Source organism: Bubalus kerabau, chromosome 13, assembly GCF_029407905.1.
Source record: "Bubalus kerabau isolate K-KA32 ecotype Philippines breed swamp buffalo chromosome 13, PCC_UOA_SB_1v2, whole genome shotgun sequence".
Lineage (NCBI taxonomy): Eukaryota > Metazoa > Chordata > Mammalia > Artiodactyla > Bovidae > Bubalus > Bubalus kerabau.
In genome coordinates, this window is record NC_073636.1 from 80,202,036 (window position 1) to 80,220,209 (window position 18,174).

An 18,174-nucleotide genomic window follows, 5' to 3' on the forward strand; every position below is an offset into this window, starting at 1 on the left:
AACACAATGTCCTCTGCATTCTAAACAATAGCTTCAAAACATCTTTTCCCTAAAACTTAAGTGACTGTGATCCTGAATCTTCTGTCACTTAACAAAAGGTGGTTGTTTGGTTGCTCAGTTGTGTCTGATTCTTTGTGACTCCATAGACTGTATGTAGCCCGCCAGGCTCCTCTGTCTAGGGGATTTTCCGGGCAAGAATGCTGGAATGAGTTGCCATTTTCTCCTCCGGGGGATCTTTCGGACTCAGGGATTGAACCCATGTATTCTGCATTGGTAGACGGATTCTTTACCACTGAGCCACCAGGGAAGCCCCCAATAAAACATACTCAAAGCAATCAAAGACTGTGGGTGTAAATAAATATGAATCATAAATGTTTGCCTTTTTTAATAGAGATCATTTTTTAAAGTTCTAACATGTCTGGAATAGGCAACAGTACAGAATAATAAATAATGCATGGATTTGTGGGGGTTTTTTTTTGCTGAAATTGAAATAGTTCTTTACCCAGAGAAAAAGCTCTTTACTTTTTATGTACCACAAGACACACACAAAATAGCATTCTCATAAAAATCTCTCATTCTGACACCAGAATTTCATGTTTCCGCACAAATTAAAATGATCCCCGAAGGCATAAAGTACACAAGCTTTATTGGGCAACAGCAACGGGCCACGCTGGCACACAATGAAAACAGAACCGTTCAGAATCACGCAGGATCACATGTGTGTCATCAAGGGATCAAGAATGTGTATCATCTGGGAGTTCCTGCTAAATTCAAGTTCTGTACCAGAGCTCCTCTCTAATCAAAAAACGCTGTCCTGGTGAATATTTGCCGTGAGGGTTACAGATAATCTACTAATGAGGAAGTCAAGGAGCCCTAGAGGAATTCACAGTCAGACCCATGACAACAGAGTAATAAATGAGCCACAATTTTTTTTTTTTTTTTGCAAATACCATGTCCCCTCCCCAGCTGCCCCCCAACAAATACAATATTCACGGACATTGCCCAGCAACACCGACAGACAGTGCCTCCAGCCACACTGTGATGGCGAAGACCAGACTCCCGGGCACAAGGTGCTGGCTGGAGAAGATCCTGCAAATCCCCGAGTGCCACCACACTGCCCACGTGCTTCTGGGTTGCGCACAAAAGCGTAACATACACACATTTTCCTAAGAGAGAGTGGACATAATTCATGGAACTGTTTCCTAAGAAGTATATATAAACGACAAAAAAAAATGCTTTACGTTAAAAGAAGGTGAGAGAAATAAAGTCTGTTGCCTTTGCAAAGCTCCTTGCATATTTCTTAATGCAAAAGAAAACCATCACTGACAGGATTCCAACACAGTGAAAACCAAGCATGTCTTTCAAACACTTGAGGTGACGTCATGTTCACACACACACACACACACACACTCCAAACACGCAAAAAAGGTCAAAGATAAAAATGGCTGACGGGTGTTGGCCTTAAAAAGGATGGAGCAGAAGAACATATAGGTCCCATTTGCAATTTTGGCGGAGGTTTAAAATGCTGCCCCATAAACGCTCAAGGGCGTTCCATCCCCACCCTTGGAAAAACCAAACAAAAGTATGAAAGCAAAAGTCTGGAGAAGGAAAAATAGGCATGATCGTGTCAGTTCCCAGTGAGCACAAAAGCTCAAAATACATTCAAAAGTACTGTCAGCAGAGTCTAAATTTTCAGCGGAAACCATACGGGGAAAAGGGTAAGCAGACGCCGGCATTTAACATCACTGCTACAGAAAAGGGTTTCGCTAGGAAAGTCAGTCTGGGATCTGGATACAATGAAGCGGGAGGAATCTCAGCTCTCAGCCTCCCAGCTCCAGGTGGCTGTAAACAGATGGTCCTGCTCCAAAGTGTAGGTGCTCCCTGGCTTGCCCTTCTTCGCTTCGGGGAAACGTCCTTTGCCCCAAGCAGCCCGAGTCAGTGTGACCAGCCTCACCAAGCACCACTGGGAACACACATGAGCACATACAGGCTCTCAAAACGGGCATCAAGGCAGGCGGAGACAGGAAGTCACTCAAGCCAGAGAAGCTTGTCCGGTCATTCCCCCGGAGAAAGGGAGGAGGGAACGGAGGAGGGAAAAGACACACCAAACGGACTGCTCACCTGCCTACACACACCACCATCGCCAAAAAAGACAAGACAAATCATCATCAATAACAAAAGAAATATCTAGTATTGTTGTAGGGCAGGAGGAGGTGTCATTTTTTTTTTTTGTTAAACTTTGAAGGAAAGTCTTTAAACAGCACTGTGCCTGTGTGCCGGGGAGGGGGTGGGGGGGGGGTCTCTGGCTTCCAATCAAATTGGCTGTGGGAGACTTGGGGGCCACTGAGTTCCAAGGTAAGGGGACCTCCAAGCTGTCAACGGCGCTTCCTAAATTCCTTCCCAGGTGGTGAACAGAATTCTTATGCTTGAGGTTTATGACTCAGGAGCTTCCTGTAAAACGGGGGGTTTTGCTTCTGTCCTTGTCTTCTGCCCACAGAGAGGCTAAGCCGGGAAGCACCCGTGTGTACCGGCTCTATAGGATTACGTCTGATGTGTGCAGGTCAGGATCCAGTACCCTCAGCTGACTCATGGCTCCCACCCTGCGGGTCTCCAGCATTTGAGAAGTGGAGCGTGTGTTTTCCTATCAGCACTCCTGCAGGTGGTGGGAACAGGCTGCCTGCCGGCCGGGTGGCTCTCCGAGGTGGCCACGGTCTCCCGTCTCCACTCGCACGTTGGATCCTCAGCTTTTGGCTGCCTCCACCGGGGTGTGGTCGAGAGACCGAGCGAGCGGGTTTGTGCACAGCACAAAGGAGCACGTGCAACCTCCAGGCACGGCTTCCTCCACTCCCCTGCGACCTTTTCTCCCTCTCAGATGCCAGTAAGGAGTTTACTCAAGTCAACTCAAGCACCTCCATCAAAGTTGGGAAGTAAAAAAAAATCCCAAGAGACCATCTTCATTCCCCATCTCTGCTGTTAATCTAAACATTTCCTATTGAGGGTTCCAGGAGACCTTCCTGTGGAAGCCATCACCTGTCTGTGAACAAGGTCAAGGTCAGGGTTTGAGAAAGGGGAGAAGGACCTCCAGACTCCTGAGTCGACAGGGCTGACTTCCAGACAGACAGACAGGTGCGAGAACGCTGAGCACACCTTCCTCCCGCCCCACCTCTGAAACCACATAAAATCACCCAGCAAAGACGTCAGACTGGCTCATCCTTTCTCAAAGTTTTGGAGCAAGATCTTCTTCCTAAATAACCATTCATTTAATGCAACATTTATTTCCTGTGGGGCAGAAATGGCTGGGACAGAATGGGAAAAATCTCGCAAAACTGCAGAATCTTGGAAACAAAAATAGAAGTGATGTCATAGTCAATTTAGCAACGCCTGCAACTTACTGTCATTCTATAAAGTTTTAAGAGGGCAATGGAAATACATCAGTGTATCAAGCGGTCCAAAGGCAAGGACCTGATGTCCCCAGCAATGCAAGAGCGGGCTTACCCGTTGGGGGGGTGGCCATAACTTACACTTCTGAAGCACAAAAAGAACCAGGCCAAAGAGCTGGAGGGGACACAGTCAGAAAGAATTAATCACAAATCTAAGATCTCAAGCACGATCAGCTCTTGCAGATCCACCAACCTAACCCTTCTGGCACGCACATGTGGCTTCTGGAGGGAGCGACTTGAAAACCCAAGAAAGCTTTGCCGGGCCACGGCCAGCGCTTGCAAAGTCTCTTCTTCCTCTGAAACCAGAAGCCATGGCTTTATAGGAAACAGCCGCGCAAGGGCCCCACCCTGGTCGGGGAGAGGAATCTCCACTCGCGGCTGCCTTTGAGCAAGCTTCCCTTGAAATCCGGAGGCAGTACAAGCGAGCCCAGACTGCAGAGCTGCAGCCCAGGCCTTCCCCCACCCCAGGCTCCTCACTCAAGGCTGCCACCGAGGACCCGCAACATGCTAAGACACGTCCCCCTTGGTCGCTGCGTCCTCAGCAACTCCTCCTAACCGGAAACAGACTCCTGTGGACGTCAAGACTCCTGTCCCTGACCTTTCCACCTCGGACTGGGAGGGTCTGAGCCACATGTGCGACGCCGTCTAAAGAATTAGCTGCGTCTCTCGTCACGCTGTCGGCAGGTCGAGGGGCCGCCCAGGGGCACGTTTCCTGCTGAAAAAGAAAGAAGTCCCAGGGTGTCCTCAGATAGCCACGGGCTTTGTAATTGTTACCAGGTCCTAAACGAAGCAAGATAACACTTTTGAAATTCTTTACGAGGTGGTAGGTGATGTTAACGTGAACGGCGGGGCTGTAGACGCTGAGCTGGGGGAAGGATAACGTGCCTCTCTCACTCCCTTCTCATAGCTTTTTTGTAATTCCAGGAATCCAGAGCCGTTTCAACAAGCCAGGCTGCCTTCGAGAGGATATTTAGTGTTTCAAAACTTAGATTACCGTCTGCTTAACTATTTTAACCAAACAGCACCGTCTTTTCCCCCAAACCGACACCAGGAGCTCTATCTTTCTCTGAAACCAGTTATCTTAAGGGCAGAAAAATGTAAAAAGTGCACACACATTGGGATGGTTTAAAACAACAACATGAAACCCTCTACGGTTTTCAACTGGACAGAAACTTTTAGCACAGGACAACGAAATTCAAGTCGTAAGGAAGCCTGCACGGCGACGCACGCGCCAACCTCTTGGCTGGGCCACGGGGTTTCAGAGTCACGTTCAGTCCTCCGTGAACCGCCAGGGGCTCAGACAGGCCTGTGGGGGCCCTCGGGCGCCTGCCTCCTGCGTGTGCCAGGCCACGGCTCCGCAGAAGCCCAGAGCCTCGGCGGCGGGCCCGCACAGTCCCCGGGCGGAGGTCGACAGAAAGCGGCTTGGACTCTGCCCGCCAGGCGTGTGCGCAGCCCGGGGTCCCCTCCCGCGCTCGGCCTAGGACGTGAGCTTCGAGTAGCTGGGAGGCGAGAATCGTCGTCGCAGGTACTTGAGGACGTAGAGGGGCAGACAGCTGACCAGGGTGATGACGGACACTTTCCACAGGAAGGACAGCGTGGCGATGAAGTACACGTCTGCGGGCAGACAGAGCACAGCGGTGGGCGGGGGTAGGGGGCGCGCGGCCGTCGGCCGGACAGCTGCGCTCCCCTCCTCCCTCTGACTTGCTTCTGCGGCTTCCGGATCTTCCGTGAAATGCTACTTTCAACAACTGGGAAAAGAACACTATGGCGTGGGGGGTGAGGGGGCGGGGCCTTCCAGGTGCTTTTGGTTTGGAATCTGACAGCTGGAGGTTTTTCTTTCTAAACCTGGCAGAAAGAGACACTCAAACAACATGGTTCTGCTTCGGAGCGCCTTTTTGCCTTCATCTCGGCAATAGTCACAGAAGCTGGAGCCAGGTCTGAGGGCGGAACGAGGGGGTGGAGACCCCTGGTCAGGACGAGCATGACCTTGGGGGCAGGGGAGCTGGCATGAGATCCCCTCCTGGCTGCAGGACAGTCGTCCCTGTGGTTAGGTGGTTTTTGGGAGAGGAGCGACAGCTAGTGAGTACCAGCAGAACTGGGGGCATCTCCCCTGCCTCTTGAGCAGAAGCTGGGGAAATGCAGTGGGCACTGAGTAAGCACCTACTAAGTGCCACGCCGAAGCCCTCCCCCCCCCCCCCCCATGGGCTGCTTGCCCAGTCCTAGGGCAGGTCCACGTCTAAAGCAATGACTGAAGCTCCTGGGGGCAGGCTTGTCTGGCAAGCCTCTGTGACTCCCTGGAGTCAAGCACTGAAACGCACATGTAGGTGCTCACAAAACCCGAAGGGAGGCTTTTCAAGTGAGTGTGAAACTGTTCTAAGACTTCACCTTCCGTTGGAATGCTGCTTTATCAAAATCTTAAGGAGCAGTTTGCTGATAAACAAGAGGCAGGATGGAAGATGCCTTTGCGATAAGGCAGAGCTTCTCGAGCCAAGAGCAGTGTTAAGTCCTGCTGACTGTCACTTACTCTCCAGCAAGCCTGACTTGGCGCACCAGCTCCACGGAGCCCAGCACGGTGACCAGCTCCCTGGAGAAAGCCCAACAGGTCCTCACATTAAACAAATCCCCTTCTAAGCCAGTGGGCATGGGGCGTGGTTTAAAGACCACACTCAGCACTGAGATCACGCCCACCGGCCTCAGTTCCAGGAGGCCGACTGTCAACGGTCCCTTGCCCCACGGGATGCCAGTGAGACAAGGAGGGCTGCTGAGTGCAAAGGCCTGCTGGACACAGGGCCCAGGCCACGAGGGGCCGCCTCCCTTCCCAAGTTGAGACCCCTCGACCCGATGGGCAGGCTGTGTGTGTCTGCGTTAGGGGTGGGCAGGGCTCTTACCGATGAACTCATGGAGGAACACCAGGGAGGCGATGTAGCAGGCCAGGCTGAGCAGCTCGGCCACCGTCATCAGCCAGTGCCAGGTCTGGATGGTCAGGGCCACCATGAGCAGCTCCGTGAGGATGAGCGACGTGAAGGAGATGGCCACGATGTGCACGAACTCTGATTCGAACAGCAGCAGCGCCCCGTACATGATGGTGCTCCCTGCGGGGGGTCCATGTGGGAGGGGGTCTGCGTGGGGGGGTCCACGTGGGGAGGGGTGTCCGCGTCGGGAGGGGCTCCACGTGGGGGAGGGGGTTCGCGTGAGGAGGGGGTTCGCCTGGGGTGCGGGTCCGCGTGGGAGGGGTCCGCGTGGGAGGGGGTCCGTGTGGGGGGGGTCTGCGTGGGAGTCCCACGTGGAGCGCGGGTCCGCGTGGGGGAGGGGGTCCACGTGTGGGAGGAGATCCGCGTGGGGGGTCCGCGTGGGGAGGGGGTCCGTGGGGGGGGGTCCGCGTGGGGAGGGGGTTCGCCTGGGGGGGTCCCCGTGGGGTGGGGGTCCCGTGTGGGGGAGTCTGTGTGGGGCACGGGTCCACATGAGGAGGGGGTCCACGTGGGAGGAGGTCCGCTGCGTGGGGGGGTTCCGCATGGGGAGGGGGTCCGCGTAGGGGAGGGAGTCCACGTGGGGAGGGGGTCTGCCTGAAGGGTCCCCGTGGGGAGGGGGTCCGCATGGGAGGGGCTCATGTCGACCCCGCAGCCCCCCTGCTGGACGCCGATGCCCCCCTCCCCCCAGGACACAGCCTGGTCGCCCAGTCTGACCCCTCTCCTCTGCATTTAGACACAAAGGGTACCATTTGGTCAAGGACGGTAATGAGAGGGCCTTCACGGAGGTTTGAAAGACAGGCAGCAGATCCTAGTTTTCCTATGTTCCTTTTTTTTTCCTTTTAAATTTTTTGGCCATGCTGCGCAGCATGTGGGATCTTAGTTGCCCAACCAGGGATCACACTCACACCCCTGGAAGCATGAGTTTTAACCGCTGGACAGCCAGGGAAGTCCCTAGTTCTGCTACACTGCTTCTGACTTATATGCAATTGAGCGCTGATCCCCAGGAGGGAGAGGAAAAGCTAGATAGGAAAGACAGGAAAAGAGGCAGAAGGAGGGGGTAACTATCTGGATTGGGTGGAACAAGAGACAGAGGTTTTTCTACTTTATTTGAAATGACAGACGTGGCCAGCCACTGAAGAACAAATACTGTGGGATCCACTGATACCAGGGCTCTGACGTAGTCATGTTCATAGACACAGAGGGGAACGGGGATTACCAAGGAGCTGCGGGGAGGAGGGAAAGGCGTGTTTGCTGCTGGACAGATCACACAGTTTCTGTTTTCAAAGCTGAGAAGGTTCTGGAGACTGGTTTCACAACAACGGGAATATACTGAACACTGCTGAACTGGGTACTTCAAAAGAGTCATGACGGTAAATGGTATGTTTCGGCTCTTCTACCTCCCACCCACCCCAAAAACATGCACGAAAGAAACAGGCAGCTGAGAGACACTTGAAAAATTCTGCACCCATGCTGAGAAGAGAAAGCAAAGTGGGGGAGAGTCTAGATAAGCACCTTTTCATCCAGAATTGCAGGAACTGAACGGACAATGTCTCGTGTTGATCAAACACCCTAGCTATGTGAGGCCACTGCTTAAGAGCAGGGCCAGGAGACTGTGAAGCCCTGAAGCTCAGGTGAGTCTATCACAACAGAGCTGGGGGTAGAGGGGTGCAGGAAAGCGCCACTGCCTGGTATTGTGAACTTTCACACTGGCTCTGCTTTCTTCAACCAGATACACACGTCACTTGGCTACACCTATCAAAAAGACAGGGTAGCCTCTCACCGACAAATGCGATGATTGCTACGCTTTTTAGCTGCACATCACCTCATCAGTAAAAAGCACTAAGCATGAATCCCTAACGGACGATATGTATTTGTGAACTATCCATGTGTACCTGTGCAGAAAGACATAGAAAGCAGGCCCACTGTACAAATATATCAGATACATTACAAAACACACCAATAAACAGAAATTCTAAACAGAGGGAGAAAAAAGTATATACAAAGAGGGCCTGATATTTCCTTTCCATATTCCAGTAAATCATCTCACAAAGCCTCTAGTCTGAGGGACCGGACCCTCTCTGGAGCCCGCGGAAGTAAATACGTTGTTAAAAAACTAAAGCTGGACCTCAGAAAACCTATCAGGACATCCCAGAAAGCAAGCATTTTTTGTTATAGTGACTCCAACACCCCCTCCCCCCGGCAAGCTTTGATTAGTATTGGTTACGTTTTTCTCTGGGCTTCCCTGGGGGTTTGGGCGTAAAGAATCTGCATGCAATGCAGGAGACCCAGTTTCGATCTCTGGGTGGGGAAGATCCCCAGGAGAAGGGAATGGCAACTCACTCCAGTGTTCTTGCCTGGAAAATCCTATGGACAGAGGAGCCTGGCGGGCTACAGTCCATGGGGTCACAAAGTGTGGGACACGACTGAGCGACTAGTTCTTTCTCTGATTTTGTCTCAGTTCAGCTGGCAGCACCACCTCACACGTGCGACTCTGGGCCCCACGACCATGTCCTCAGGACTTGCAGAGGGGGCTTCCGGGGGCCCAATGCCATGCTCCTGACTGCTGTCTCAAGATTCTAGCTCTTTCTCTTCATGTTCTACAGACACAGCACAGGAAATTTGACCCTCAGGCCAAGGCCAGAGCACAAGACAGCCGGTGGTTTTGCCCATCCTTACCTTGATAGATGCTGATCAAAACCCATATCAAGAACGTCTTGTAAGACAGTGGCCGTCCCTGAACGAGAGAGGAAGAGACAGGGCGGGTCAGCGGGCGGGGCTCAGCCAGGGCGCCAGCTGCCTTCAGACGCCCCTCCGCCAGCCAGACAAGACAATCTGCCTGTTTTCATGGGAACAGTGGCTCACACACATCGAAATGCATTAGAGAAATGACATTTTTTTTTAAAGAGAAGTGATTTTAGATGTAATAAAGCTGCTCCTTATTAAAAATTCCTTGAGGACAAAAAAATGCAATTACACACACACACAGGTTTTTCTGGATGGTACATAAGAGCATTTCCAGGGGCACAAGGAGCAGCTGCAGAACAGAACTGTCAGGGGCTTGTAAAAAGGTATGAGGGGCTTGTTTTCTGTTGACGTATCAGTGTTACGGTTTAACAGTCTACGTGTGCATACAACAGTTTAAGAAAAACGAAAAGCCCCCACGCCTTCCTCTCAAAAGAAAGCCATCAGTCCATGTGTATTCACATCAGACGTGGAGCGTCCGTGTGAAATACGGTAAAAGAAGCAGAAAGGTGAGGTCTTTGAACAATTTGAGTAGCGTCTATACTATACCTTCTGCTGACAGGGTGAGAAAAGGTCTAAGAAATGTATCATAAAAATAAAGACGTGACCACAGCCATAGAATAGCTTTGTGGGTTAAGTCAGAAAACATTTGCCTATAGAAGGCAAACATGCTGCATTAAATACATGTTAATTTATAATTTAAATAAAGCAGCAGGGAGGGTGGGAAGGAAGGAAGCAGGAAGGGAGGAGGAAACAGGGCTGGAGGAGGAAGCCAGCAGGCGCCTGGGGAACCTTGAGCAGGTCTTTGTAGAGCTCGGGGTACAGCATGGCCACTTCCGACTTGACATCTTTGTCCAGAACCAGAGAAAACACGGGAAACATGGTATAGATGGTGGAGTACCTGCGAGAAAGAAGATCCCCTCAGCGAAGAGCCAGCCAGTGGAACACCAGCCAGGTGCCCCCCGCCTCTGGAGACCAGCTCCACCGCTCCATTGAACAACTGTGCACGGAGCGCCTGGAGCACGCTAGGGCCGGTGTGAAGCCCTGGAGATGCGAGATGCAAAGCAGACAAAATCGCCTGCCTTCAGAATGCTCCCGTGCTGGGAGTCAAAAAACAACCTCGGTAAACCGTGTTGTGCGTTGGAGGTAAGGAGCTGAGGAGGGAAACACGAGGGGGAAGAGGCAACAAGACACGGGGTGAGATGGTGTGATTGCAGAGAAGGTGGGCGGGAGATGAGACGGTTGAGGAAACGTCCACAAGAGGAGAGGGGGTGGCCGTGTCGGTGTCCAGGGAGGAGCCTCCCAGGTGGACACAGCAGCAAGGGCAGAGGCCCCGAGGTGGAAGTGTGTCTGTCCTGTGCGAAAAGCAGTGAGGCAGCCCACGTGGCCAGAGCCACGCAGGTAGGGGGAAGCGAGCAGATGAAACCCGAGGGAAGGGGGACCAGGTCCCGGGGAGGCACGTGGAGCCTAAAGCCCTGGCTCTGATCTGGCAGGTTCCGCCACGGTTCCAGGGCCTGACAAAGGGCAGGCCGTTTTCCCCAGTTAGAAGCAGGCAGAACCCCAGTGCCGGCTCTCAGGCTGAACGTCAGAAGACACACTTTGTAAGATGGCCCTGGGACCAGCCGGCCCCTCTGTGCCTCCCACCTTGGTAACCAGCCGCCCTACCAGCATCTACCTGGGGCGGGTGGAAACCAGACTCCACCTCCCTGCGTAATTCAGAGACCAGCACATCCTCTGAAAAGGTCAAAAGGAACACCACAAATTCCAGGTCAGGAACAGGGGTGGATATGACGGCAGCAAACGTCCAAGGGACAGCGTAGGTCACGGGGGCATGTGCCCCCGGGAGCCAGGCTCTGGCTGCCTCAGACTCACCAGCAGGCGCTCGCTGCAGGCAGCCATGGCAACGAGGGTCCTTCCCAGATCCCCTCTCTCTGCTTTTCCTAAGACCCCTCAGGGACTTCAGTTTTGCCTGGCTGCCAATTATCTGATAACCTCAGGCTCTTGCAGGCAAGCACTGTTCAGTTATCAGGTACAGAGGGACCACAAACAGACTGGACTCCACCTCCGCAGTCTGGTTACGAGCTCATCAGTTCAAAATTGTATCAACTCAAGAAGGCTCTAAACCAGACTGCCAGACCAGCCTTGACTTGGGGACCAAGGCGTCTTTAACACAACGCGTCTTCCTTCTTCTGCAGTGTTTTAGGGGTGGCTCATTAAAAATTAATACTTTGCCTGGACTTTCTTACCCAATGATGAGGAATCCTTGATAGAGGGGGACGGAGGCGAAGTAAAACACGGAGGAAAACACAGCCTGTGCCAAGGAAAGAAAAGGACGTTACCAAAAACTGTAAGCAAAGCCCCTGTGTCTGTATCAAAAACGGCATCAACACTCACAGAGTGCTTATTTTACGCCTGCCTGTTGCAGTGCTTTAAGCTATCAGCTCATTTAACTCCCACAGCAACCCTAAAAAGGAGGTGCTATTATCATTGTACCCATCCTACAGGTGAGGGAAGTGAGGCACAGGGAGCTTAAGTGACTTGCCCAAGATAGCACAGCTCACAAGGGACAGAGCCAGGAGTCACAGCAGAGGGTTTAGCTCCAGGGTCCACTCTCAGCTCCTCTGTAAACATTTAACTTACACACAAGCCGGACCTGGGAATACCTTGTATCTGATCTCGGTGAGTCTCCACAACAACCCATGAGATCATGTCCTAATACCGCCTACATCATAGAAGGGGAAAGTGAGCAGATAAATGGCCCTGCAGGATTCAAGCCCTGTGCTGTCCCCAGAACCCACACACCCAACGGCTCAAAACCACTGCCTCTCTAGGTATACAACCGATCAACAAGCTGGCGTGTGCATGGTAACAGACACAGAAAAATATCCTCCACCCTAAGGATATGTACCAGTTACCCTGGAGGGTGGGATCACAGAGGCTTCCCTTCTCATATTACATGTTCTACTTTTCTTGGAAATTTTTACAAAGACCCCATCACCTACTACTTTTGCAATCAGACAAAAGCAATAAAGATATTTACCAACCCCTGCTGTAATGTCTGCTTCCTGATTTGGAAAATATTAGCAATGAAAAATTGGCTGGGGAGATAAAACCAGGCTTGACGCTCTGTTACTTCCTTCTCTGAACATCTACTGACCCCAACAGAAGCAAAGTGACCGCCTAAGTTAATTAGTACAAAACCTACCGGAGGCCAGGGACAGCTGTTGCCTGAAGGATTTTAAAAACTGAACATGGAAGAAAATCACTGTGGACGGTGACTGCAGCCATGAAATTAAAAGACGCTTGCTCCTTGGAAGAAAAGCTATGACCGATCTAGACAGCATATTAAAAAGCAGAGACATCACTTTGCCAACAAAGGTCTGTCTAATCAAAGCTTTGGTTTTTCCAGTGGTCATGTACAGATGTGAGAATTGGACTATAAAGAAGGCTGAGCACCAAAGAATTGATGCTTTTGAATTGTGGTGCTGAACAAGACTCTTGAGAGACCCTTGGACAGCAAGGAGATCCAACCAGTCCATGCTAAAGGAGATCAACCCTGAATATTCACTGGAAGGACTGGTGCTGACATTGAAGCTCCAGTACTTGGGCCACCTGATGCGAAGAGATGACTGACTGGAGAAGACCCTGATGCCGGGAAAGACTGAGGGCAGGAAGAGAAGGGGAGGACAGAGGATGAGATCGCTGGATGTCATCACCGACTCGATGGACATGAGTTTGAGCAAGCTCCAGGAGATAGTGAAGGATAAGGAAGCCTGGCGTGCTGCAGTCCATGGGGTTGCAAAGAGTCAGACACAACTGAGTGGCTGAACAACAAATGGAAGAAAAGGCTGGGCCAGCCTAGTGGCTAGAAAGAGCATGGAACCAGAGACCTCTCCCCCTCATCACCTGTCGTGGGCCTTGGCTTGGTACAGAGCTCAGGACGCAGGTGGCATCGAGGGCCATGGTCACGAGCAGCCTGGCTCTGCCCTGGTTGTGACTTCAGAAATGAAAGGTGAAAGCCTCCTTTCAGATGATTTCTCACACAGGCTGCTGCCCAGGAAGGAGGGCTAGAAGGTGGTCAAGAATCCTGGTGTTCAGTTTTGCAAATCAGTCAGGAACCTCTTTCTCTAAATGGGCCAGACTGAACACGCCGCCTTACCCTGGAAACAGCACTGTGGAAAATAAACACGCTGTATCTTCATCCATCTCAGAGGCCACTGTCAAGGTGCAGTTCTAAGGGGACTCTCTCAGCCAGTTACTTTTGGCACAGTGAACAGGGTTAAGGGGTTTTTTACTGGGGATGAAGGGATGGTTTGTTTGTTTTTCCCTCGATAGCACAAAGAACAATTCCTCACGCTAGAACTGTTTTTCTCTGAACCCATGTTTATGGTAACACACGGGCATTACAGAAGTAAATTCATCCAGGCCAGCTTGTGTGTGTTTGCCCGGGAATGAGCTGATTAATCTCCCAGTGATTAAAACCATGACAGCACCCAGTCTGACTGATGAGCTCACGTGACGTGCGAGTACAGATGTGGCCTGAGGAACCACGGCAGCTGTTAGCCTTGTGATCGTGTTGATGAAAATGACTTTAAAGCTCCTTCAGTCATAAGTGCAATAGATATTGAAAACAGAACCGCCCCCAGCCCAGCCCGCAGATGCACAGATGAGCCAGTGGAGGGGAGTCCTCACGTGCATCGGGCAGCAGCACTCGAGCCTGAAGGCGGGGTGTCCTACGCATACAATTAAACAGCTTCCCACAAATTAAAACAACACCTTAACCTAAAATAGTCAAATTCAGAGAGTCAGAAAGCGCACTGGCAGATCCCAGGGGCTGGGAGGAGGAACGGGGAATTGGTGCTTAATGGGCGGAGTTTCAGTTTAGGAAAGTGAGAAATTCAGGAGACGGACGATGATGAGAATCACACAACTGTGTGAACGCTGTACTCAGTGCCGCTGAAGTGCGCGGTTACATGCAGTTTAAATGATGTTTTACGTGACTTTTACCACAATAAAAAAGTAAAAGGATAAAACCTCACCTTAGCTTTACACATTAGCCTGTTTTGCTTTTATTTGTAATTAAGGATGCCTTCAGCACTTGATGCCTTAATAAAACTCTCTGCTTCTCAAGTAGCCCTCTCTGCGGGGCCAGGGCCAAGACCCTTGAACAGAGTGATGCCCCCTTGACAGATGGAAAGACCGAAGCCCGGAGTTAGGTGACTTGCTCAAGATCTCAGAGACACCTGGGGATACAGGTTCCAAGATGTAACATTCCTAAGTTCTCACCACTTAACTGGGGCTCTTTTTCACCTAAATGCCCGAGGAAGAAAATCAGCCAACAGATGTTCAACACCCAGAATGTTTTCTTTCCCCGCTTTGGGCCTCCTCCCTACCACGACTTCACTGCCACGGCCCGACGACAGACTATGAAGGAGCTGGGGGGACAGAAGGCAGGAAGATACCTTATACATTCTAGAATCCTTTGTGAAAAGCAAGATGTTACTCCCTGGGTCTGACCCCTAGGTCAGGAAGATCCCCTGGAGGAAGAAATGGCAACCCAGTACAGTGTTCTACCCTGGAGAATTTCACGGACAGAGGAGCCTGATGGGCTACAGTCCATGGGGTCACAAAGAGTCGGAGACGACTGAGCGATGAACACTTTCAACTCCCCGAGAGGATGGACAACTGCCAGGAGCACGCTGGACTCCCAGCCGGGCTGCGCTGGCGACAGAGCTGAGGTGCCCTGGGCTGCCCCACTCTCACCAAGCATCCCCCAGAATGGAGGGCAGAGGGGAGACCTGGACTCACAGGGCAGGCACCAGGGGCCCCTGCCTGGGTGGACTAAATCCCTGAGGGATACTGTGCCGATTCCTCGCCCTCACTGAGCCTCAGCCTCCCCATCTGAAGCATGGGCACAGACTACAGTGAAGACAGCAAGTGCCCTGCGCTCTGAACACTTAGCCCCCAGGGTACAGGACGCTCTCAAAGAAAGCACACTGCTTGTCTATGGCTGCTTTCTGTCGGTCCTCGATTCTGCATGCGGAAAACTCCGAGCTGGAGTATTCATTTGGCGTTTACCTCTGCGTCCTTCTCTCTGGCAGACTAAGGATGACAACGCATCCCGATACACGAACCCAGGTCACCTACACCACCGTCCATCTCGTGCCCCGGCCAGGCCCCACCGCTGACGCGCTGCAGAGCAAGCACAGCCTTGGCCCCCACGCAGGAGGGCTCCAGGCAGGCGCGCCAGCTCTTTCGGAGTTGCGGGGGAAGCGGTGCAGAGAGGAGGGCTGAAACTGGCCCGGCGGGGTCACTGTTCCAAAGCTGCTTCTCAGGCACTCTCCAGAGCAGCCCCCCGTGCCCGCGTGCCCACCTGCATGGCGCTGATGCAGAGGCTCCTGTGGATGACGAACTGGCTGAGGGCGGCCGAGCGCTTGTAGCTGTTGCGGCCGTGCACCATGAGCAGGCGGCCGAGGTGCCGGAACTGAGTGACGGAGAAGTCGGCGGCCAGCGAAGCCTGCTTGCCCTCCTGGGACCGCACGTCGAAATCAGGAGCCATCAGGCGCACGGGAGGTCAAGGCAAACACATGTTTTTTTTTTTTAATTGAAAAAGCAAGATGCTGGTAAGGAAGAACTTCAATAAAGAAATTCTTTGGTTTCCAGCTATACACAGTTGGTGGTCTGAGTCTAAATCTGATTTTAAAAGAGGAATTTATTTAAATAAAAAACATTCCAAAGCACAGATAGTCATAATTGGGAGGTCAAACGGATCTAGTATTAAGCCTTGGGGGTTAGGCCCAACCCATAATGGGAGTCAGGAGCAAAGAATCATTCCAAGACAGGCAGTGAGCACTCCGCTCCCTTAAGAGTTAAACGTATGGGGCGGGGTGGGGGCAGCCGATGCTCCCGATGGTACTAAATTGAACATTCCCAAACACAGCTTTGCACATTCACAGAACTGGAAATACTTTAGAGTGCAGCCATATTATGGGATTCTTTAAAGGCACATGACAGATGCTATCAATGGGACAGATGGACATCACGGCCTCCTGGTGGTGAACGGGAAGGCACAAACTCCTCTTATGCGCCCCTTACACCAAAAACTCAGAACCATAAGCAAAGCCACCCGGCCCACAGACGTCATGGGATTGTGCTCCAGCTGCCTGAACGCTTCAGAAACCAACGTCCTGAAATACACCGCCTCTCCCACAAAACAGGCGGAGAGACGTGTTCTCCACTAGAGGAGAGTACAGACGTGAAGCGCGCACGTAAACGCAGGGTGTGAGCATCTACCGCTTCCGGAGATTTCCTTTCTAAACATTTTGGGGACCCTTGGAGAAATGAGACCATGAATATTACATACTATCGTCATACATCAACGGTACACTTGTGGCGATGCTATTTTGCGTATGTAGAAAAATGCCCTCTTTCTTAAGAATCCACCCTGAAGCACTGAGGGGGTAACATCTGCAACTTACTTTCAGCTGATTGAGAGCGAGAGGGAAGGAGAAGGAGCATGTGACAAACGCGAATAACTGGTAAATCAAAGCAAAGAGTAAACAGGTGCTCACTGTCCTAGCTCGACTTTTCTGAAGGAGTTACATTTTTCAAAATAGAAAGTTCGAGGAAATATACAAAATGATGGATCTACATGTACTGATGTATAAAGAAATCTAAGCTACAGCAGATTTAGGCAAGTTTCATTTAAAAAAAACATAGTACAATGTTTTAAATGTTAAATTACACATGAGAATAACACATGTGTGCATGAGGTGCACGTATATTGCTTGTTGTTGTTTGGTCGCTAGGTCATGTCTGACTCTGCGACTCCGTGGACTGTGGCCCACCTGGCTCCTCTGTCCATGGGATTTCCCAGGCAAGAACACTGGAGTGGGTTGCCATTTCCTCCTGCAGAGGCTCTTCCTGACCCAGGGATCGAACCTGCATCTCCTGCTTGGCAGGCAGATTCTTTACCACTGAGCCACCTGGGAATCCCATGTATATATGTGTGTGTACATGTAAATTATATACATCCCCATTACAAGTAGTATACACATAGACAAAAATTCTAGGAGAATAATCACTTACTAGTTTGATGCAGCTGTCTAAAAGAAACAACTGCTCTTTACCCATTTCTACGTTGTGCTGGTTTTTTTACTGTGAGCACTTGTCACTTTCATACTCCAGGAAACAAAGGAAGCAGACTGTAACTTTTAACAGAAGAGAAAATGTTCCCGTACTATATGGCATTGTGTAAAGAATTCCATCTGTTAACCTCAACTGTGCTTTTTACAACCTGCATTAAAGCAATCACACAGATTTCAGACCTAGCGTCTTCTTCAAGGATCATTTAGCTCTGCAACTTCAAGCAACTGTCAACTGGATGAGAACCAGAAAACCAGGGAAAAAAGGTGGAAAGGAAAAAAAACATTTTTGGAAAATCCAGATGCATGAATGTATGGGACAAAATGCAGAGAGAGCATCTCTGGCCCTCATTCAAGGCCTCCACACTCTCACTCCACACACAGAGCTAACAAATGTGGGCTCAACCTTCTGGCCTATGGTCATCTCAAGTCACAAAGGACGGAGGGCAGGGCAAACGATCAGTGGAAGGCACACAGCTGACAGGGAAGGAAAAAGAAAAACGACTGTAACACACAACCTTTAAAAATTCGCAGCTGCCACAGCATTTTAGGGAGGAGCAAACCATGCCCTGTTCTTCCATAACCCCTGAGAGGATCCCCAGTGCGAAACTAACGCTTTTACTGACAACACTACCAGGGAAGCATTCGCCGCTCCCCAAGAATGTAGCAAGACACTAACGAAGATTAGGTCTGGGCAAGCAAAGACTCAGCATTTGTCTGTAAGATACCTGACTTCCAGGTAGTAACACTAGGTAATTACCAGACCTGGTTCCTTATGCTCTGTAATTCTAATGGAGAATTTCCAGAAGCACCGAAGCTACATCTCGGAGGGAAAGAGAAACCCCAGCTGGTGGAGCAGAGCGGCTCCCCTCTGACATC

At 51.2% G+C, this 18,174-nt stretch overlaps 1 protein-coding gene across 7 annotated transcripts in view; it reads right to left on the reverse strand.

The window, feature by feature from the left end:
- Positions 1-370: 370 nt before the first annotated feature.
- Positions 371-18,174, reverse strand: part of ATP9A (ATPase phospholipid transporting 9A (putative)) — a 128,393-nt gene continuing 110,589 nt past the window's right edge. For 5 of the 7 annotated variants that reach the window (XM_055545321.1, XM_055545320.1, XM_055545319.1 and 2 more), the window contains 6 exons: positions 15,525-15,680; positions 11,398-11,462; positions 9,944-10,052; positions 9,086-9,143; positions 6,329-6,532; positions 371-5,054 (listed from right to left, as the gene is read on the reverse strand). In XM_055545321.1, the coding sequence (XP_055401296.1) occupies positions 4,918-5,054; positions 6,329-6,532; positions 9,086-9,143; positions 9,944-10,052; positions 11,398-11,462; positions 15,525-15,680 (729 nt within the window). In that variant the 3' untranslated portion in view covers positions 371-4,917. Of the gene's footprint in view, positions 5,055-6,328; positions 6,533-7,260; positions 7,633-9,085; positions 9,144-9,943; positions 10,053-11,397; positions 11,463-15,524; positions 15,681-18,174 lie in introns of those variants that run through there. The other 2 variants (XM_055545322.1, XM_055545324.1) reach the window with 2 other exon arrangements.